The sequence below is a fragment of the Amblyomma mixtum genome, chromosome 1 (assembly GCF_055824585.1).
Source record: "Amblyomma mixtum isolate Tamu chromosome 1, ASM5582458v1, whole genome shotgun sequence".
NCBI classification, from domain to species: domain Eukaryota; kingdom Metazoa; phylum Arthropoda; class Arachnida; order Ixodida; family Ixodidae; genus Amblyomma; species Amblyomma mixtum.
This window is the reverse complement of record NC_143012.1, coordinates 175,314,729-175,329,304: the sequence shown is the minus strand read 5'-3', so window position 1 is coordinate 175,329,304 and position 14,576 is coordinate 175,314,729. Positions and strand designations below refer to the sequence as shown.

The 14,576-nt window shown below is 49.2% G+C and overlaps 1 protein-coding gene, 2 non-coding genes and 1 pseudogene across 3 annotated transcripts; all 4 read left to right on the top strand.

Annotated features, from left to right (window-relative positions):
• The first annotated feature begins 3,927 nt into the window (after window positions 1–3,927).
• Window positions 3,928–4,000, top strand: TRNAK-CUU (transfer RNA lysine (anticodon CUU)). Its single transcript has one exon. It is a non-coding gene; the product is annotated as a tRNA-Lys (tRNA).
• A 3,779-nt stretch (window positions 4,001–7,779) lies between these two features.
• Window positions 7,780–7,850, top strand: TRNAG-GCC (transfer RNA glycine (anticodon GCC)). The gene has a single exon. It is a non-coding gene; the product is annotated as a tRNA-Gly (tRNA).
• Window positions 7,851–7,976: 126 nt separating this feature from the next.
• On the top strand, window positions 7,977–12,080 carry LOC149369913 (uncharacterized). Its single transcript, XM_089567468.1, has 2 exons — window positions 7,977–9,090; window positions 12,067–12,080. The coding sequence occupies exons 1-2, from the start codon at window positions 7,977–7,979 to the stop codon at window positions 12,078–12,080; spliced, it is 1,128 nt and encodes a 375-aa protein (XP_089423594.1).
• Window positions 12,081–13,418: 1,338 nt separating this feature from the next.
• LOC149369912 (uncharacterized) lies at window positions 13,419–14,335 on the top strand (annotated as a pseudogene).
• The last annotated feature ends 241 nt before the right edge of the window (window positions 14,336–14,576 follow it).

Below are 14,576 nucleotides of genomic sequence, written 5' to 3'. Positions count from 1 at the left end.
TGCGGGAGGGGGGCGCTGTGGTGAAACTTTGCTCCCCCTAATGGAGAACCTTACGCGCGTTTATGGTTGGTAACACTCGGCCACTGTCCGCGACGTCCCAAAGCGACTGAGGCTATGAGAGACGCTGTAGTGAAGGGCTGCGGAAATTACGACCACCGGGGTCCTTTAACGTGCACTGACATCGCACAGCACACGGGCCTCTAGAATTTCGCCTTCATCGAAATTCAGCCGCCGCAGCCGGGATCGAACCGGCGTCTTTCGGGTCAGCAGCCGAGCGCCGTAACCACTGAGCCACCGCGGGGGGGGGGGGGGGGGGGGGGGGCAAATTTAAACACATTGATCGGCATATATTTTTTGTGTGCTTGTGTGTACCGGTCTTCCCACCATATTAAGCCTCAACGATTTTGGCCGCTTTCGAACCAGGCCTGGGCTACCGCATTTCGATGGAGGCGAAGAGCAGAAGCCGCACGTGTGCTGTGCGATGTCAGTAAAGATCCCCAGGCGGTCGAAATTATTCCAGAGGCGTTTACTAGGGCTCTATTGCTTTGTCCTTTCACTCCCTCCGTTGTCCCTTCCCTTACAGCGCGACTCGGGTGTCCACCGAGATATGTGAGACAGATACTGCGTCATTTCCTTTCCTCAAAAAACCAACTTTAGGGATAGGAATAGGAGTAACTTTATTAAAATGCCGGCAACTGGCGGTTTAGCGCGTCGTGACGTTGGCCAAGCGTCGACTCAGGGTTATGCCCTACTCTTCACTACCCCAGTTCGGCCCGTTTGTGGTGGGTCGTGGCTTGTGCTTTTTGAGTGCACACCGGGCTGCTGGTCGGCCCATAGTTGAGTGCCCTTGTTTGAAGACTGCACTGCTCTTTGGTGTTCGGGCGGGTATGTCCTGGAGGTAACTTCGGTCGGGAACCTGGCACAGTTCCACATGATGTGCATTGGTCCTCCGGACCCTCTGCACGAACACTGCACACACCACTCGAATAGAGTTCTGAGTGAAGCACGTGTAGCACTGCCGGGGCAGGAGTGACCCGGTCTGCATCTGCCTTAGGATGACGGCCTCTTCCCGACTGAGTGCCGGATGGGGAGGTGGCAGTGTCCGTCGGGCTACCTAGTTCCCAAGAATGCTTGGAGCGTGTAGATCGAGTTCCTGCGGTAAAAAGACCAGCTCAGAATCCTCTTTCGTGCACCTTTAATGCGATCGCATTTATGTAGTCATTTTGCAAAAACCATCGGGTTTCTCCGTGAACAAATTTTCTGATTGGTCGAGTGGGTCGTGACGACATCAGCCCCATATATACGAAAATCTGAGGACTAAAATGTTCAAGTGTATTGCATTGGATTATCATATGTAATTACACTGACCTAATCTAATAATCTATCTCAGTCCACCCATTCATCCACCTTATTTATACCACTACTTCCCCTGGTTCACCTTAATCCACCCATTCATCTGCGCTAATCCACCTAATAATCCAAATTCTGGGGTGGGCCTGCTTCCAAAGTTATGGGGGTCCTTTGGAATTATCGAGGGGGGGGGGGGCACCTTACAAATCGCATTTTCTTCTTTAAAGGCTGGTTCACATGCAAGCGACTGGGCGAACTGAGTGATTAGGATGCGCGTAGCGATGAAAATTTACACCTGGTTGGAACCTCGTCGCTCTTGCCTATGGAGCCGCCGTGGCGGCTCGAAACAAGTTTTTGTGCCGCGGTGGCTAGAATCGCGAGCGTTTTCGCTTGAATGTGAAACATTCTTAAGAATGTGGTGAAGAGGGCCTTGTTAATTTCCAGAATGAAACCAATCCTATGAACGCTCAGGTGTTTATTTGCCCATCGTATGCAGTCCGCCATTAGTGGCGAAATTTTATGGCTTCGCATAAGTCGGTAATTAGCCGGGAGATTTAGGAACCGTTCTTGCGCCCCGCGCGTCTTAAGCATGTTTCGCATGCAAGCGAAAATACTCGCGATTCCAGCCACCACGGCGCAAAACCTTCTTTTGAGAAGTCGCGGCGGCTCGAGAGGCCAGAGCGACGAGGTTCGAAGTTGCGAATTTCGCAGCGACGCGCATCCCAATCGCTGAGTTCGCTTGCATGTGAACCACCATTTAAAGGTGAAAATTCGATTTGTAAGTTGGCCCACCCCCGGGAATTCGAAAGGACCTCCATAATTTTGGAATCAGCTCCACCCGACAAAATAAATCAAGGTGGAATAATTGCGATTACTGGGCGGATTAGTGGGGCTGAATTGGTGGATTGAGGTGATCCAGGGGAAGTAGTAGGTAGAATGAAGTGAGTTAATGGGTGTATTATTAGATAAGGTTTGTATAATCCCATATGATAATCCAAAGGAATGTACTGAAAATGTCACATTCTAGTCCTCAGATTTTGCTATTGGGGGTCTGATGATGTCTGCATCCCCTACACCAATCAGATAATTTCGTTACAGAGAAACCCGGTGTTTTTTGTAAAGCGACAACTTAGATGCGATCGCATTAAAACTAAACCAATAATAATAGAGATAATCTAGTTATGTCTCTCGGAGTAGATTGTTAGATGGACGTTCCAGCAAAGAAGGATACATTAATATAAAACTCATTCTACGGCTGCCACAGGCCACCAACTCTTAATGACTACCAGTGCTTCGATTATCATCTCTGGTGAATGGTCAGCATTGGTCCATCGACAGTAACTGCACCGTTTCCTTCATCAAATCCTATTCTCTCTGACTCTCTCACTCTAAGGAGAGGATAAAAGTATATTCTCTTTAATTTTTCCGCAGGCGAATGCTTCCATTCGCTTGTTCTATATCACATACTGTTGTACGAAGTTTCATTGGCTTTTTTCCGCGTTCGTCAGACTCGCCCCGCGGGCCTTCCAAGCCGGTTTCGCCGTTGCCATCAGCGTGACGGAAAAATTACGCGAGTCTTAAATAGATGGCGCCGGGCGCCACATTTAGCGTAAAGCCCTTTGATATTGCGGGGCTTTACATCAGCGGCGCGTCAGCAACCCCCGATCCTAGCACCGCGCGTTGGGAGTCAGACAGGCAACCGCTACGCTACGCCGGTAGGTCCGTACAGCTTGGTAAAAGCGGAGCTTTGTAAATTTATGTCGTGTGGTCTTTCCAAGGAGGTTATATAACCTGTAGCACACTGAGTCTCTTTTCAGCAGCCTCGCAGATCTGCAAGACGCCATAGGATGGTGCTACAAGCTCACCACGGCTCTTTGCACGATGAGGCCGGTCAGCTCACTAGAATGCAGTGCTGCCACACAGTCCTCACACCGTGTTCTGGCAGCAACTTTTGCAGCTACAGATCCTGCAATATAGGGAAGAATAGAGAAGCAGTGCACTCGCACAACCTCAACAAAACACCACGCAGCCACTCAGCTACACGGCGGACGCTGCACGTTTTGGCTGTTTTCTGCCCCTGGCAACATGGCGCCGCGTCAGTGAGCGCCGGCTTCACTTTTCGAGTGCCCCCTCCACTCCAGAAGTTTAGTATAACCTTATTTCGTGTCATGATTCAGATTGTGAAAGAGGAAAGGCTGTCCGTGTCTGCGTGGTCAAGAGGAACCGCCCTCGCGTCATATCCTTAAGTGTCCCCCAATTTTTTTTCCCCTTTCTGCAGCTACAGTGTTCTAGAAGACTGTACTGCTGAATTTGATGGCACAGCGCCATTTTTTGTTGCGAGCTGTCGAGAGTAGCCTTTAGCTTGCAGAATGAAATGGTGAAAAATGAGAAAAAAAAAAGGATAACGAACGCATCGCGCCGCTTGCGGAATGTCAGGCTGGATTTCACGACGATGCCTACCGTGTGCTTGTCCTCCTCCTCAACAGCACGTGCTGTCGCTTTGCCAACTCGCTCTTGCAGCCTTTTCTTCTTGCTCCCACTGTTTGTGTACTCATTTTTGGAATCCTCGCCCATGTCGCCCGGCTAGCTCAGTCGGTAGAGCATGAGACTCTTAATCTCAGGTTCGTGGGTTCGAGCCCCACGTTGGGCGCAAGTTTTTTACTTTCACGTTTTGGAAGAAATTTGATTTTTTGGTGACACGTTATTCTCGACCACCGAGAAATGAACTCTGTGCGCTCGTTGCCATGCAATCCAATGCTTTCGCGCGGAATTCGCTGTCGCAGCAAACGGGGTCGCCATCATCGTGACGTGCCTAATCGAATACTCCTGCATTTGTCTCGAGCGGGCAGATTTGACCCATCCTTTCATCCTGGAGGGACGGAAGTTAGAAGCCTTCGCTTTGAAAGGGGGGCTAGAAGTTGCCGCCATGCTTGGCTTTTTTTCTGTACATTTATTGAACGTTATAATAAATCAGTCTATGAATTCGCCATTATCTGTAAATACAATTTTTAATCATTCCCTACTAACCTTATGTCACCATTCTGCTTTTGGGCCACCAATCTACCAATTCCTTCGTCTGCCGAAGATTCATTTACTTTACCTCTGTTGTCCCTAAATCCTAGGGCCTCAAGGAAAGTGACAGAGTCTGCATCGATATCCGAGTTACTAGAATTAGGTGTTCAATTGTTTCTACAAATTTTCCATGCAATAGAGGTTTGTAATCTTGTTTGTCAAATTTCCTTTTGTATATAGTTTCGCGTTCCAAGACACTCTTTAGCTTCAGAGAACAGGGCGCTGACTCTTGAGTTATCATAGTACTTTATCTGCCTGATTTTCCTTTTCCCATTTCTGTACAGCTCTACAGTCCACTTCTTTTCCATTGAATCAATGCAGTTGTTACCTTCTGCGTTTTTTACCTGTCGTTTCAAGCATTTTATTTCTCTGTCTTTGTTTTCACCGTACTTACAGTTAATTTCCTAGTCCTCTTCCTCCATTGCGAGTCAACGCTGCTTCTGGATGAGTATTTGAATACGATTGCTGCCCAACGTTACCGTTCAATTTCCACTATCTCCCTAATCGATCCTATGGTCGAATTAAGTATGGAGTGACTACTGTGATTAATGACAGTCTGCGCGCCTCCTCGGGAGAAGTGGACACTGAGTATCTTCATTCTGGATAGTTGTCATCCCTGAGGTACACGCTCCAGGAATGGCCGGAACTATTGTCTCTCTCGGCCGAGCAAAAATGTGCTGTCCATGGGTGCAGAAAAACAACTCTTGCCTGTCATATATGTTAAACGCGAAGAGTGGCGGCTGAGGTAGAAGGTTTTACGGGTGTGAAATGAATTCGCTGTGAAGCTGCGCTTGAAAACCACGTTTTGCGGCTGTTGACGACGGCAGGAGTTTTGGAACGCGGAAGCCGCGAGGAAGCTCATGCAGTCATGGGCGGAATTAAGTACGTGTTCTCCACTACCCCGCACCAGCTCCACAACGCACTCATATGTCAGGAACGCTTCCAGGCTCCGACAAAATTCGTGGCTCCGTGTTCTGAAAACTTCGACAGGCGCCTGTACAAAAGCTTCAGTAGAACACGTTCTGGGGCAAGGCAAGTTGATGTACAGCTTGAGTAGATGAAGCGCACAAAAGACAGCACACAGACAAAGAATAACACGAGCCATTCTTTGTCTGTGTGCTGTTTTTATGTTCTTCATCTACTCCAGAGATGTAAAAGAGCTTCACGCACAATATCTCAACCCTTTAACGACCGGATTTTGAAAAGATGCTGGAAACAAACTTCACTGTCTAAATCACAGATGAGTTATAATGCAGACAGTATAAAAGTTCATAAATTTTCTAGCTTCGCTAAGATATAGATACCTGGAATGTGAAACACCGCAAGAACATTCAGTAACTTTGTGTTACCGCAAGGTTAGCATTAAGAATAACTAGGAAGACTGTCATGAAATGGTACAAACAGATGTTTTGGTTTCTCTGCTCGTTACTTCCATTTTCATTCTCGACAAACACGGTAAAACTAATCGACCCTATTAACTACCAGATTTGGCTGGAGGCAGGAGCTAGGCTCCTTCGTGGCAACCATGTGCCCGTCCAGCCGCCATAGTGTTCTGAGGTTAGAAGCTATGAAAGCTGCAAGTGAGGTAGAACTGTAGAAAAGAAAAGGTGCAAATGTGATATGGCGACAGCTGTTAGCGCCTTATTTCCCGAGATGGCGGCGCTGGTGGCATAGTCAGCAGTTGAACGAAGTGATTGGAAAGAAGGCGTGGAAAAGAATAGAAGACGAGCCGAGTGGTGAGAAGGAGTTGGCGAGGAGTGAAAAAAAAAATTTTTTTAGCGAAATAACGGTCACAATACTCCGAGATTTTTATTCACCATCGGTCAGGCTTAAAATACCGGGGATGAAGCTACACAAAGTAAATACGGAGATCAATGTACACTTCGAACATATGCTCCGCAGGCTTTAATAAACCGGCTTCCACGACTTCTTAATGATCTACGGACACAGGACATAATAGCGCAATATGCCACATTTCGGAGGTTATTGGCATTCTTTCTCTGCTATTTTAGGGTGAAAGCACTACTTAACGCGGTCCCAATCTAGAATTTCGTGTGAAGCCTCAGATTAACTCCGTTAAACTCTGGTTAGTTCGAAGGAGTGTCGCGTAAGCTGCAGCCAAAGGAAGGGTAACCTTGAGGGTGCCCTTGGCAAAGCCTAGCATAGCAACAGCCCATCCAGAAATCAAATAAATGTTGCCAGACTGGGTTTCAAACCCCCGGCGCTGCGAACAGATCAGCTTCGCTCGCCACTGCACGAGAGCACTATGTTATCGCCGCAGCAGATCACGCCTCGTGTCAAACTGCAACCCTCTCGCGCTGTGCATTGCACATTACCTTCTTCATCAACTTGAAACTTCATGGCTTTTTAAAGACAGAGGCACGTGTGATCTTACAATCAGGTAAAGGTGATCTTACAACCACTTCTTTTCTTGCTTTTTTTTCAGCCAAAGAAAAAACAGAACATGCAGAATGGTGATATTACTGGACATTTTTTCGGTGTAAAATGCTGTCGGTATCATTCCATTTGTTCTGTCATAGGCTTATGGTTTTATTTTTTAACATATGTGCTTGGGGCAGCTTGTGTATGCGTTTACTTCATTTTTTTTTTTAATTTTCGTTTAAACTTTAGGTATTACAACGTGATCTTCTCTTAGAATAATTTGCTGCGTACTTATTTTGATACGTCGATCACTATGTAGGTTGAAAAACTATCGACATGGATTTGTTAAGCCGTTGCAAGACAGCTTTTGCTTATGTCTCCTTTTGTCTTGTATGGCGGAGTCAACAAATAAACTTCCTTAATGCGAAGGCTTTAGATTGCTGACAGACACGAAACTTGGCTCAAAAAGTGGCGGTGTTTCAAAACTCCCGATTGGTCCAAATGGTGTGCCGTCATTAAAGGCGGGAAAATAGGAAATGCTAACCAATAATAGCCAGTATACAAGTACCTAAAGCTGCACCATCCACAAAGAATAGAATAGAATTAGTGCATAAATGGAGTAGTATTCGAATATAATTGGAACTGAATTAGAGTGGCATTGGAAGCAAAGAGAAAGAGAATTTACTTTATTGTTTTCTCAGTACTCGCAAGTAAGTTGCTTGAGTGTCCCCGGTAATTTTTATTATCACTACGTCCGACAGAAGTTCAGTGATCAGTCTCCCGCATAATGTAACAAAATTATGTGTTGGTCTAATCCGGTGGCCTATTCTGGTACTTTGCTACGACAGACTTTGCTACGACAGTTCCTCTCCGCAGAGGAGAGGCGCCAGCCGCTCCAATGACCTACATAACGGGAAACTTGCGCAACGAGCTACGCTATAAAGTGACGACGGGCAGTATGCTGACGAAACATCTGCGTCGGTGGTTCAGTGGTAGAATACTCGCCTGCCACGCGGGTGGCCCGGGTTCGATTCCCGGCCGACGCATTGCTTTACTTTTGCCGGCTTACGTACCGAACTACGCTATAAAGAGATGCGCAGTACGCCGCTGCTACATCGGCGTCGGTGGTTCAGGGGATTCCACTTCCGGGCGCCGAAGCGAACGGACGTGTGATGACGGGCTCCGTTGGAGCGGCTACAGCGGCCATGTCTGGCCGCGGAAACAGGTTTATGTCAACTGATAGTGAGTACCAGGTTGTTCTGCCCAGTTTGCCTACAGGTCCGTTTGTTGTAAATACAGTTTTTTTGCACGCGGACGTAAGTGCTCGCCCGTACCGGGTAGAAGATTTCCGTGACGCCCTCGCTCAACAGTCGGTGCTCACCGAGGTTATCGCCTTGGGGGCGTACCGCATGAGCCATGTTTGGGCTGTCACGTTCAAGGACGCTGAAACGGCAAAGAAGCTAGCCAGCATTGGTGAATTGCAAGTGAAGAAGCAGCGCTGCCTCGTCATCGACCCGGCCAACAGGGACGTCCGCATGAAGGTGCACTGGCTTCTCCACAGTGTACCGGATGAGGACGTACGCCTCGCCTTCGCCCCGTTCGGCAAAGTCACTGAAGTTGCCCGCGAGCGTTGGCGGGTCCAAGGAGTGACCGACAAGGGCTCTACCACCAGGCTCGTGACACTGAAGCTGAATGCTGGAGTGCAAATCGACGATGTGCCCCATCAGCTAAGTGTTGCAGGTGAGCTGGCCCTCGTGGTTGTGCCGGGCAGGGCTCCGCTCTGCCTTCGCTGTCGCGGCACGGGTCATATTCGCCGCGAGTGCCGCATCCCACGGTGTGGTGCCTGCCGGCGCTTCGGACACGAAGACAGCCAGTGCGAGCGGACATATGCCAGCGTCACCGGACTGGGGAGCAAAGAGGATACGTCCGACTTGCTAATGGATGAAGCGGACGTCGAGGAGTTATCGTCGGCGGGAGGCAGACAAGCAGCGCATTTGCCAACGGCAACTCAGGCTCAACTGCAAACTACGCAGAAACCTGTCGTTGTGGCAAGCGCTGCGGAACAGCAACAACCACCTGCCCAGGACGTCGTGGCTACGCCGAAAGGCGTGGAAAAAAAGCAGCCTGAACCGCACGTGAGCGACGACCACACCGCGGCAGAGAACATGGACACGTCCCGTGAATCAACGAGTCCCGCAGCCGGGAAGCGGACGCATGAAGACACCACCAGCATGCTGCAGCAGCGGGACGAAAGCGGCGGGGACGAGCCGCCGCAGAAAACGCCAGGTAGGCGGGCGTCGTTCAAGCCGCGACCGAACATTCCGGTCGACTCTCGGCAGGCGGGTAAACCGCCTCCGTAGCTTTGTGTTGCCTTCGTCATAATGGGAACGGGGGGATTTCTAAGCTCTATGGCTGTGTCGATGTGCCGTTTTCTTTTCGGGTCGAGGCAAGGTGCTGTTGGCACCAAGCTTCTTCCTGCATGCCTCAGTGTATATTTTGTTGGCAGACTTGCGGTGTGTATATGGGCACACAGACCTGGAGAGCGAGAATTCTTTCCGGGGATGGGCACCATTCCATTGTGTTACCATGGCTCTTAATCTCGGGGAAATGCTACGCGTAGCAACGTTAAATGTCCGGGGGCTAGGTGCAAGAAGGCGACAGTGTCAGTTAAGCCGCCTTCTTCTTGATAAAGAATTACACTTAGTTGCCGTACAGGAGACGAAAATCGAAAGCCAAGAACTGACCGACCGAATGGTGTCCAATTTCCGTACGCATTTCGATGTATGCGTTTGTCATGCGAATGGTGGATCAGGTGGTTGCGCCCTTTTCATCCGTAATAACTTGGGGATCTGTGTACAGTCAGTGTTGTCATGCCAAAGTGGTCGCCTTTTAGTTGTTGATTTTGCTGTTTATGATTTATCTTTCCGTGTCATTTGTGTCTATGCACCCAACGTTGAGACCGAGCGTCGATCTTTCTTTGAACGTGTTGAAGCCTACCTTAACTGTCACAAAGTGTTGATATTGTTGGGCGACTTTAATTGCGTATGTACAATGGATGATCGCGCTAAACGCACACGAGTTCGGGACAAGAGCGCAGAAGTATTAAGTGCCCTGGTGCATGATTATGATTTAGAAGACATTGGTAGCGTAGTTACGAATGGTACACGTCCTCAGTATACCCATTTTCAGCGTGACAGCCACGCGAGATTAGACAGACTATACGCATCACCCGAACTGGTTTCTTCATGTGCAGCATATGAAGTGCTTCCAGTCCAGTTCAGTGACCACTGCTTGGTAACTGCAACGTTTGGAAGAAGGCAAAACAAAAGTCGCTTCAACTGGAACCTCTGGAAGTTTAACGTGAAGCTTTTGGAAGATGATGCATTTGTTAGCGCAGTAACGGAAGAATTAGAGAAGTTGCTCACACTGGAGCCAAACCAGTTCGGAGTTGAATGGGAAGAGTTTAAACAGAGAGTTAAAATAATAGCCATCGAAAGAAGCAGCATTATTAAGTTCAACCAGAAACAAAACGAAACAAAACTTCGCCAGGAACTAGAATTCTTGATAAGCATGGAAAACATTCAGCCCGGTAAATGTACTGAACAAATAAGGCGGGTGAAAACACAGCTCGAAACTATAGACACAGAAAGATACAAAGCGGCAATTGTACGAGCAAGATCCGAGAAGCTGTGGGCGGGAGAAACGCCAACAAAGCGCGCACTATCCGACGAAAAAAGATACGCATGTCGGAAAGAAATCCGGCAGCTTGCCAACGGAAACGAGATCACGACTGACCAAAAGGTTATCAAGACAGTGATGGCCGAGCATTTTCGGAACTTGATAGGACACCCACGTGATACGAAAGACAGCTTCCAGAAAGAATTTCTTTCCTTTATGCCACAGCTGGACGAAGAAGTACAGACGCAACTGGAAGAACCGATAACCGTCAGTGAAATAGAACGCGCAATAGATGACCTGTCCCTTGGTAAAGCACCCGGGCCTGACGGCCTAGGAGCTGCCTTTTATAAAGCCTTCAACTGTTCGGTTGCTCAGATTTTGCACAATGTCATCACTGAGGCATACGACAAAAAGCGAGTTCCTTTATCATTCACAACGTCGCACGTCGTGCTGATACCAAAGACTGACGATGAAGCAAAACGTCTCTTGCCAGGGTCTTATCGCCCGATAACCCTTGTCAATGTGGACTACAAAATATTTATGAAGGTTTTAGCGACACGACTTCAACGCGTTATAACAAAGTTGGTAGGGCCGCATCAGACTTGCGGCATCAAAGGCCGAAGCATTGCAACAAACGTGCATGTCGCGCGAACGGTCCTCGAGTGTTGTGACGCCTTTGACGAGCGCGTTGCGATGATGCAGCTTGATCTGGCCAAAGCCTTCGACCGTGTCTCGCACGAGGCTCTGCTCTGCATTTTAGAGCATTCTAACGTAGGCTGCGTTATCACTGAAGGCGTCAGAATGGCGTACACTGACTGCTCAACGCGAATCATCGTAAACGGCGAACTGACAGACAGCCTGAGCGTTCGCTCGTCGGTGAGGCAGGGATGCCCTCTTTCGCCCTTGCTGTTCGCGGCTTACCTAGAGCCGCTATGTTTGGCAATTGCAAACAATGAACGCATAACAGGATATAGAGTACGTGAGGCAGAAATAAAAATCTTTGCCTACGCGGATGATATCGCCGTATTATGCGCAAACAAAGAAAGCATTAAAGAAGCCACAGCTGTTGTTGAACAATTTTGCGAATACACCGGAGCCCAGATAAATTGGGACAAAAGTTATGGATTTTGGCATGGAGACTGGGACGCCACGCCGGAGCAATTTTGTCGCCTTCATTGGTCAACAGTTCCTAAACCATACCTCGGTGCGCCCCTGGAGTGTTATCGTGATCCTGAACAATACTGGACCGATCAAACAACGAAGGCAAAAGAAAAGGCTGATGCATGGCAGGGAAGACAGCTGTCAATGTTTTCCCGTGCGACTGTCTCCAATGTCTTCCTAATTTCAAAAATATGGTATGTGATGAACGTGTTGTGTGCATCGCGAACGAGCATACAAAAAATCCATCGGGTCCTCGCTATTTTCATTTGGTCCTCGACCTGGGAGAGATCTAGCCGAACTAATTTGTTTATCTCAGTCAAGTGCGGTGGGCTAGGTCTGGTTCACTTGTTTTTGCGGCAAGTCGTGTCACGATTTCTTTTCTTAAGGGATCAAAATGACCCCTTTCTCCGCACCGTGATGCAGGTGAGGCTACGTAGACTTCTGCCAGGATTCATTGTGACGTCATGTGAGAACACATGTGGCGCTGTGACTGGTTATCTGCGCGAAGTAGTGCTCGCTTTCAGGTTGTTAAACGTGCGGTTTTCACAAGACTACTTGTGCACTGTTAGTAGGAAGAAACTGTATAAGGACCTTGTTCACACCATGCTACCTGTACCGTTATACCGTTTACCACACCGTGGACGCCCTGGACAAAACGTACTCAAAAGAGTAAAGAAAATGCCAATATTACCTTCAGTTAAATCCTTTTTCTTTAAGCTACATACCAACACACTTCCAGTTAAGACCTGGCTTCAGGAAAAAGGCATCTTCATACCGTGGTCAACAAACTGCTTTTTATGCAAAAAGCCTGAAACCATAGAGCACGTATTCCTAGATTGCTGGGACCCGATTTTCCATTGGGACGTTCTCCAGCGCACATTAAAGAAACAGTTGCCTCTTGACCCATATGGAATACGATTCCTGCCGGTAGACGCTTCGGACGATAAACCGTACGATCTTATCATGGTCCTGGGCCTCCACGCGCTGTGGAAAACGAGAATGCAGTTTGAACATGCCGAACCTGTCGTGCGTTCTGTCAGAGACCACTTTATCGAAAGTATCGTATGTCTCAGAGAAGTTTATCGAGCGCTCCCTGATCCACCAGAATGGATTGCTTGTCTGGATGCATTGGTGTCTCTGAAAAAATTTTAGTGTCATGTTAGCCCAAGTGTGGCTGATATGTTTTACGCCTTGTACCCTTTCATGTTGACTATAATCCTGGCAATAAAAAAAAAAAAAAAAAAAAAGTCGGTGGTTCAGTGGTAGAATACTCGCCTGCCACGCGGGTGGCCCGGGTTCGATTCCCGGCCGACGCATTGCTTTACTTTTGCCTGCTTACGTACCGAACTACGCTATAAAGAGATGCGCAGTACGCCGCTGCTACATCGGCGTCGGTGGTTCAGTCATTCTACTTCCGGCCACCGAGCGTGACGGACGCTTGTAGAATGAGCTCCACTGGAGCAGCGATTGCGGCCCATGCCGGCCGCGGAAACAAGATTGCTGAAACTGCTGATAACGAGTATCAGGTTCTTTTGCCAACTTTGCCTACCGGACGGCTGGTGTCGAACACTGTTTTTCTTCATGGCGATGTGCGACGGCGGCCTTTCAAAGTCGAAGACTTCCGTGATGCCCTGGTCAAGAACGGAACTCTCCCTGACGTGATAGCGGTGGGGGCGTACCAGGTTAACCACGTATGGGCGGTGACCCTCAGCACTCCCGAGGCAACCAAGCGGCTGCTCGCCGTGAAGGAAATCCAAGTGAAAGGGGGCCGGTGCATGATCATCGACCCTGAGGACCAGCACGTCAAACTACGGCTGCATTGGATGCTGCCCGGCGTCGATGACGAGGACATCAGAACGGCATTTGCAGCGTTCGGAAAGATCGCCGCAATGACCCGCGAAAGATGGCGAGTTCAAGGAATGACTGAAAAGGCCTCTACTACAAGGACTGTTTTATTGAAGATGAAGCCAGGCGTAACAGTCGAAGACATTCCTCATCAGCTGAGGGTGGCGGGAGAGCTTGCGCTTGTGGTTGTGCCTGGTAGGCCAATGCAATGTCTGCGCTGTCGCGGCACTGTACACGTACGGCGGAAATGCAAAATTCCGCGTTGCCAGAAATGTAAGCGATTCGGTCATGGTGAGGCTGATTGCATTCGCACCTACGCATCGGCCACGGGAGCTGCGTTGGAGGACGAAAGGCGGAGCTGCAAATGGATGCCGCTGAAGCTGATGAGGCGGCTAAGGGGGCAGGGGGAGCGGAGAAGGTAGCAGCAGCCACCGTCTCCTCACCTGCTTCCGCGGAGGACACCGAGACGCCCAGCGACCAAGGGAAGGAGTCTGAACTTCCAGGCGCCGCGGCGACCGAAACGGCAGGGGACGGCGGATCTGCAGGTACTTCAAAAACCGAGGTGCCCGAACCTATGTGCAGGGACGTGGGCAGGGATGACGGCGACAGCCGCATGGCGACCGTTAGTGCTCCCGTCAAGCGCCCTCACAATCTGACTCTCAACCAAGGGACCAACGATACTACCACCACTGCAGAGGAGCCTCCAACGAAAGCTGCGCAGGCCCGGAGGCCTGCATTCAAGCCGCGCCCCAACGTTTCATCTGAAAGACGAGTCGCCGCAAGTTCAGCTTTGCGGCAAGGCCACGGCGACCGACCTGAGGACCCTGGCGTCACACAAAGCGTATAGCGATACGCTGGACGTGAGAGGTAAGCGCCATGCTCTCGGCCTCTACACCTTTTTGTCGAAATGGCTCCGCTATGTTGTCTGAAAATAGCCACACTTAATGCAAGGGGGTTGGCTGGAAAAAGAAAACAGTCAAGTATACCGACTTATAACAGACTGTGACATTGACCTGTTGGCGGTACAAGAAACTAAAGTAGACGGGGAGGAAGAGACCGGCAGCATGGTGCAGCGTTTCACGTGTAGG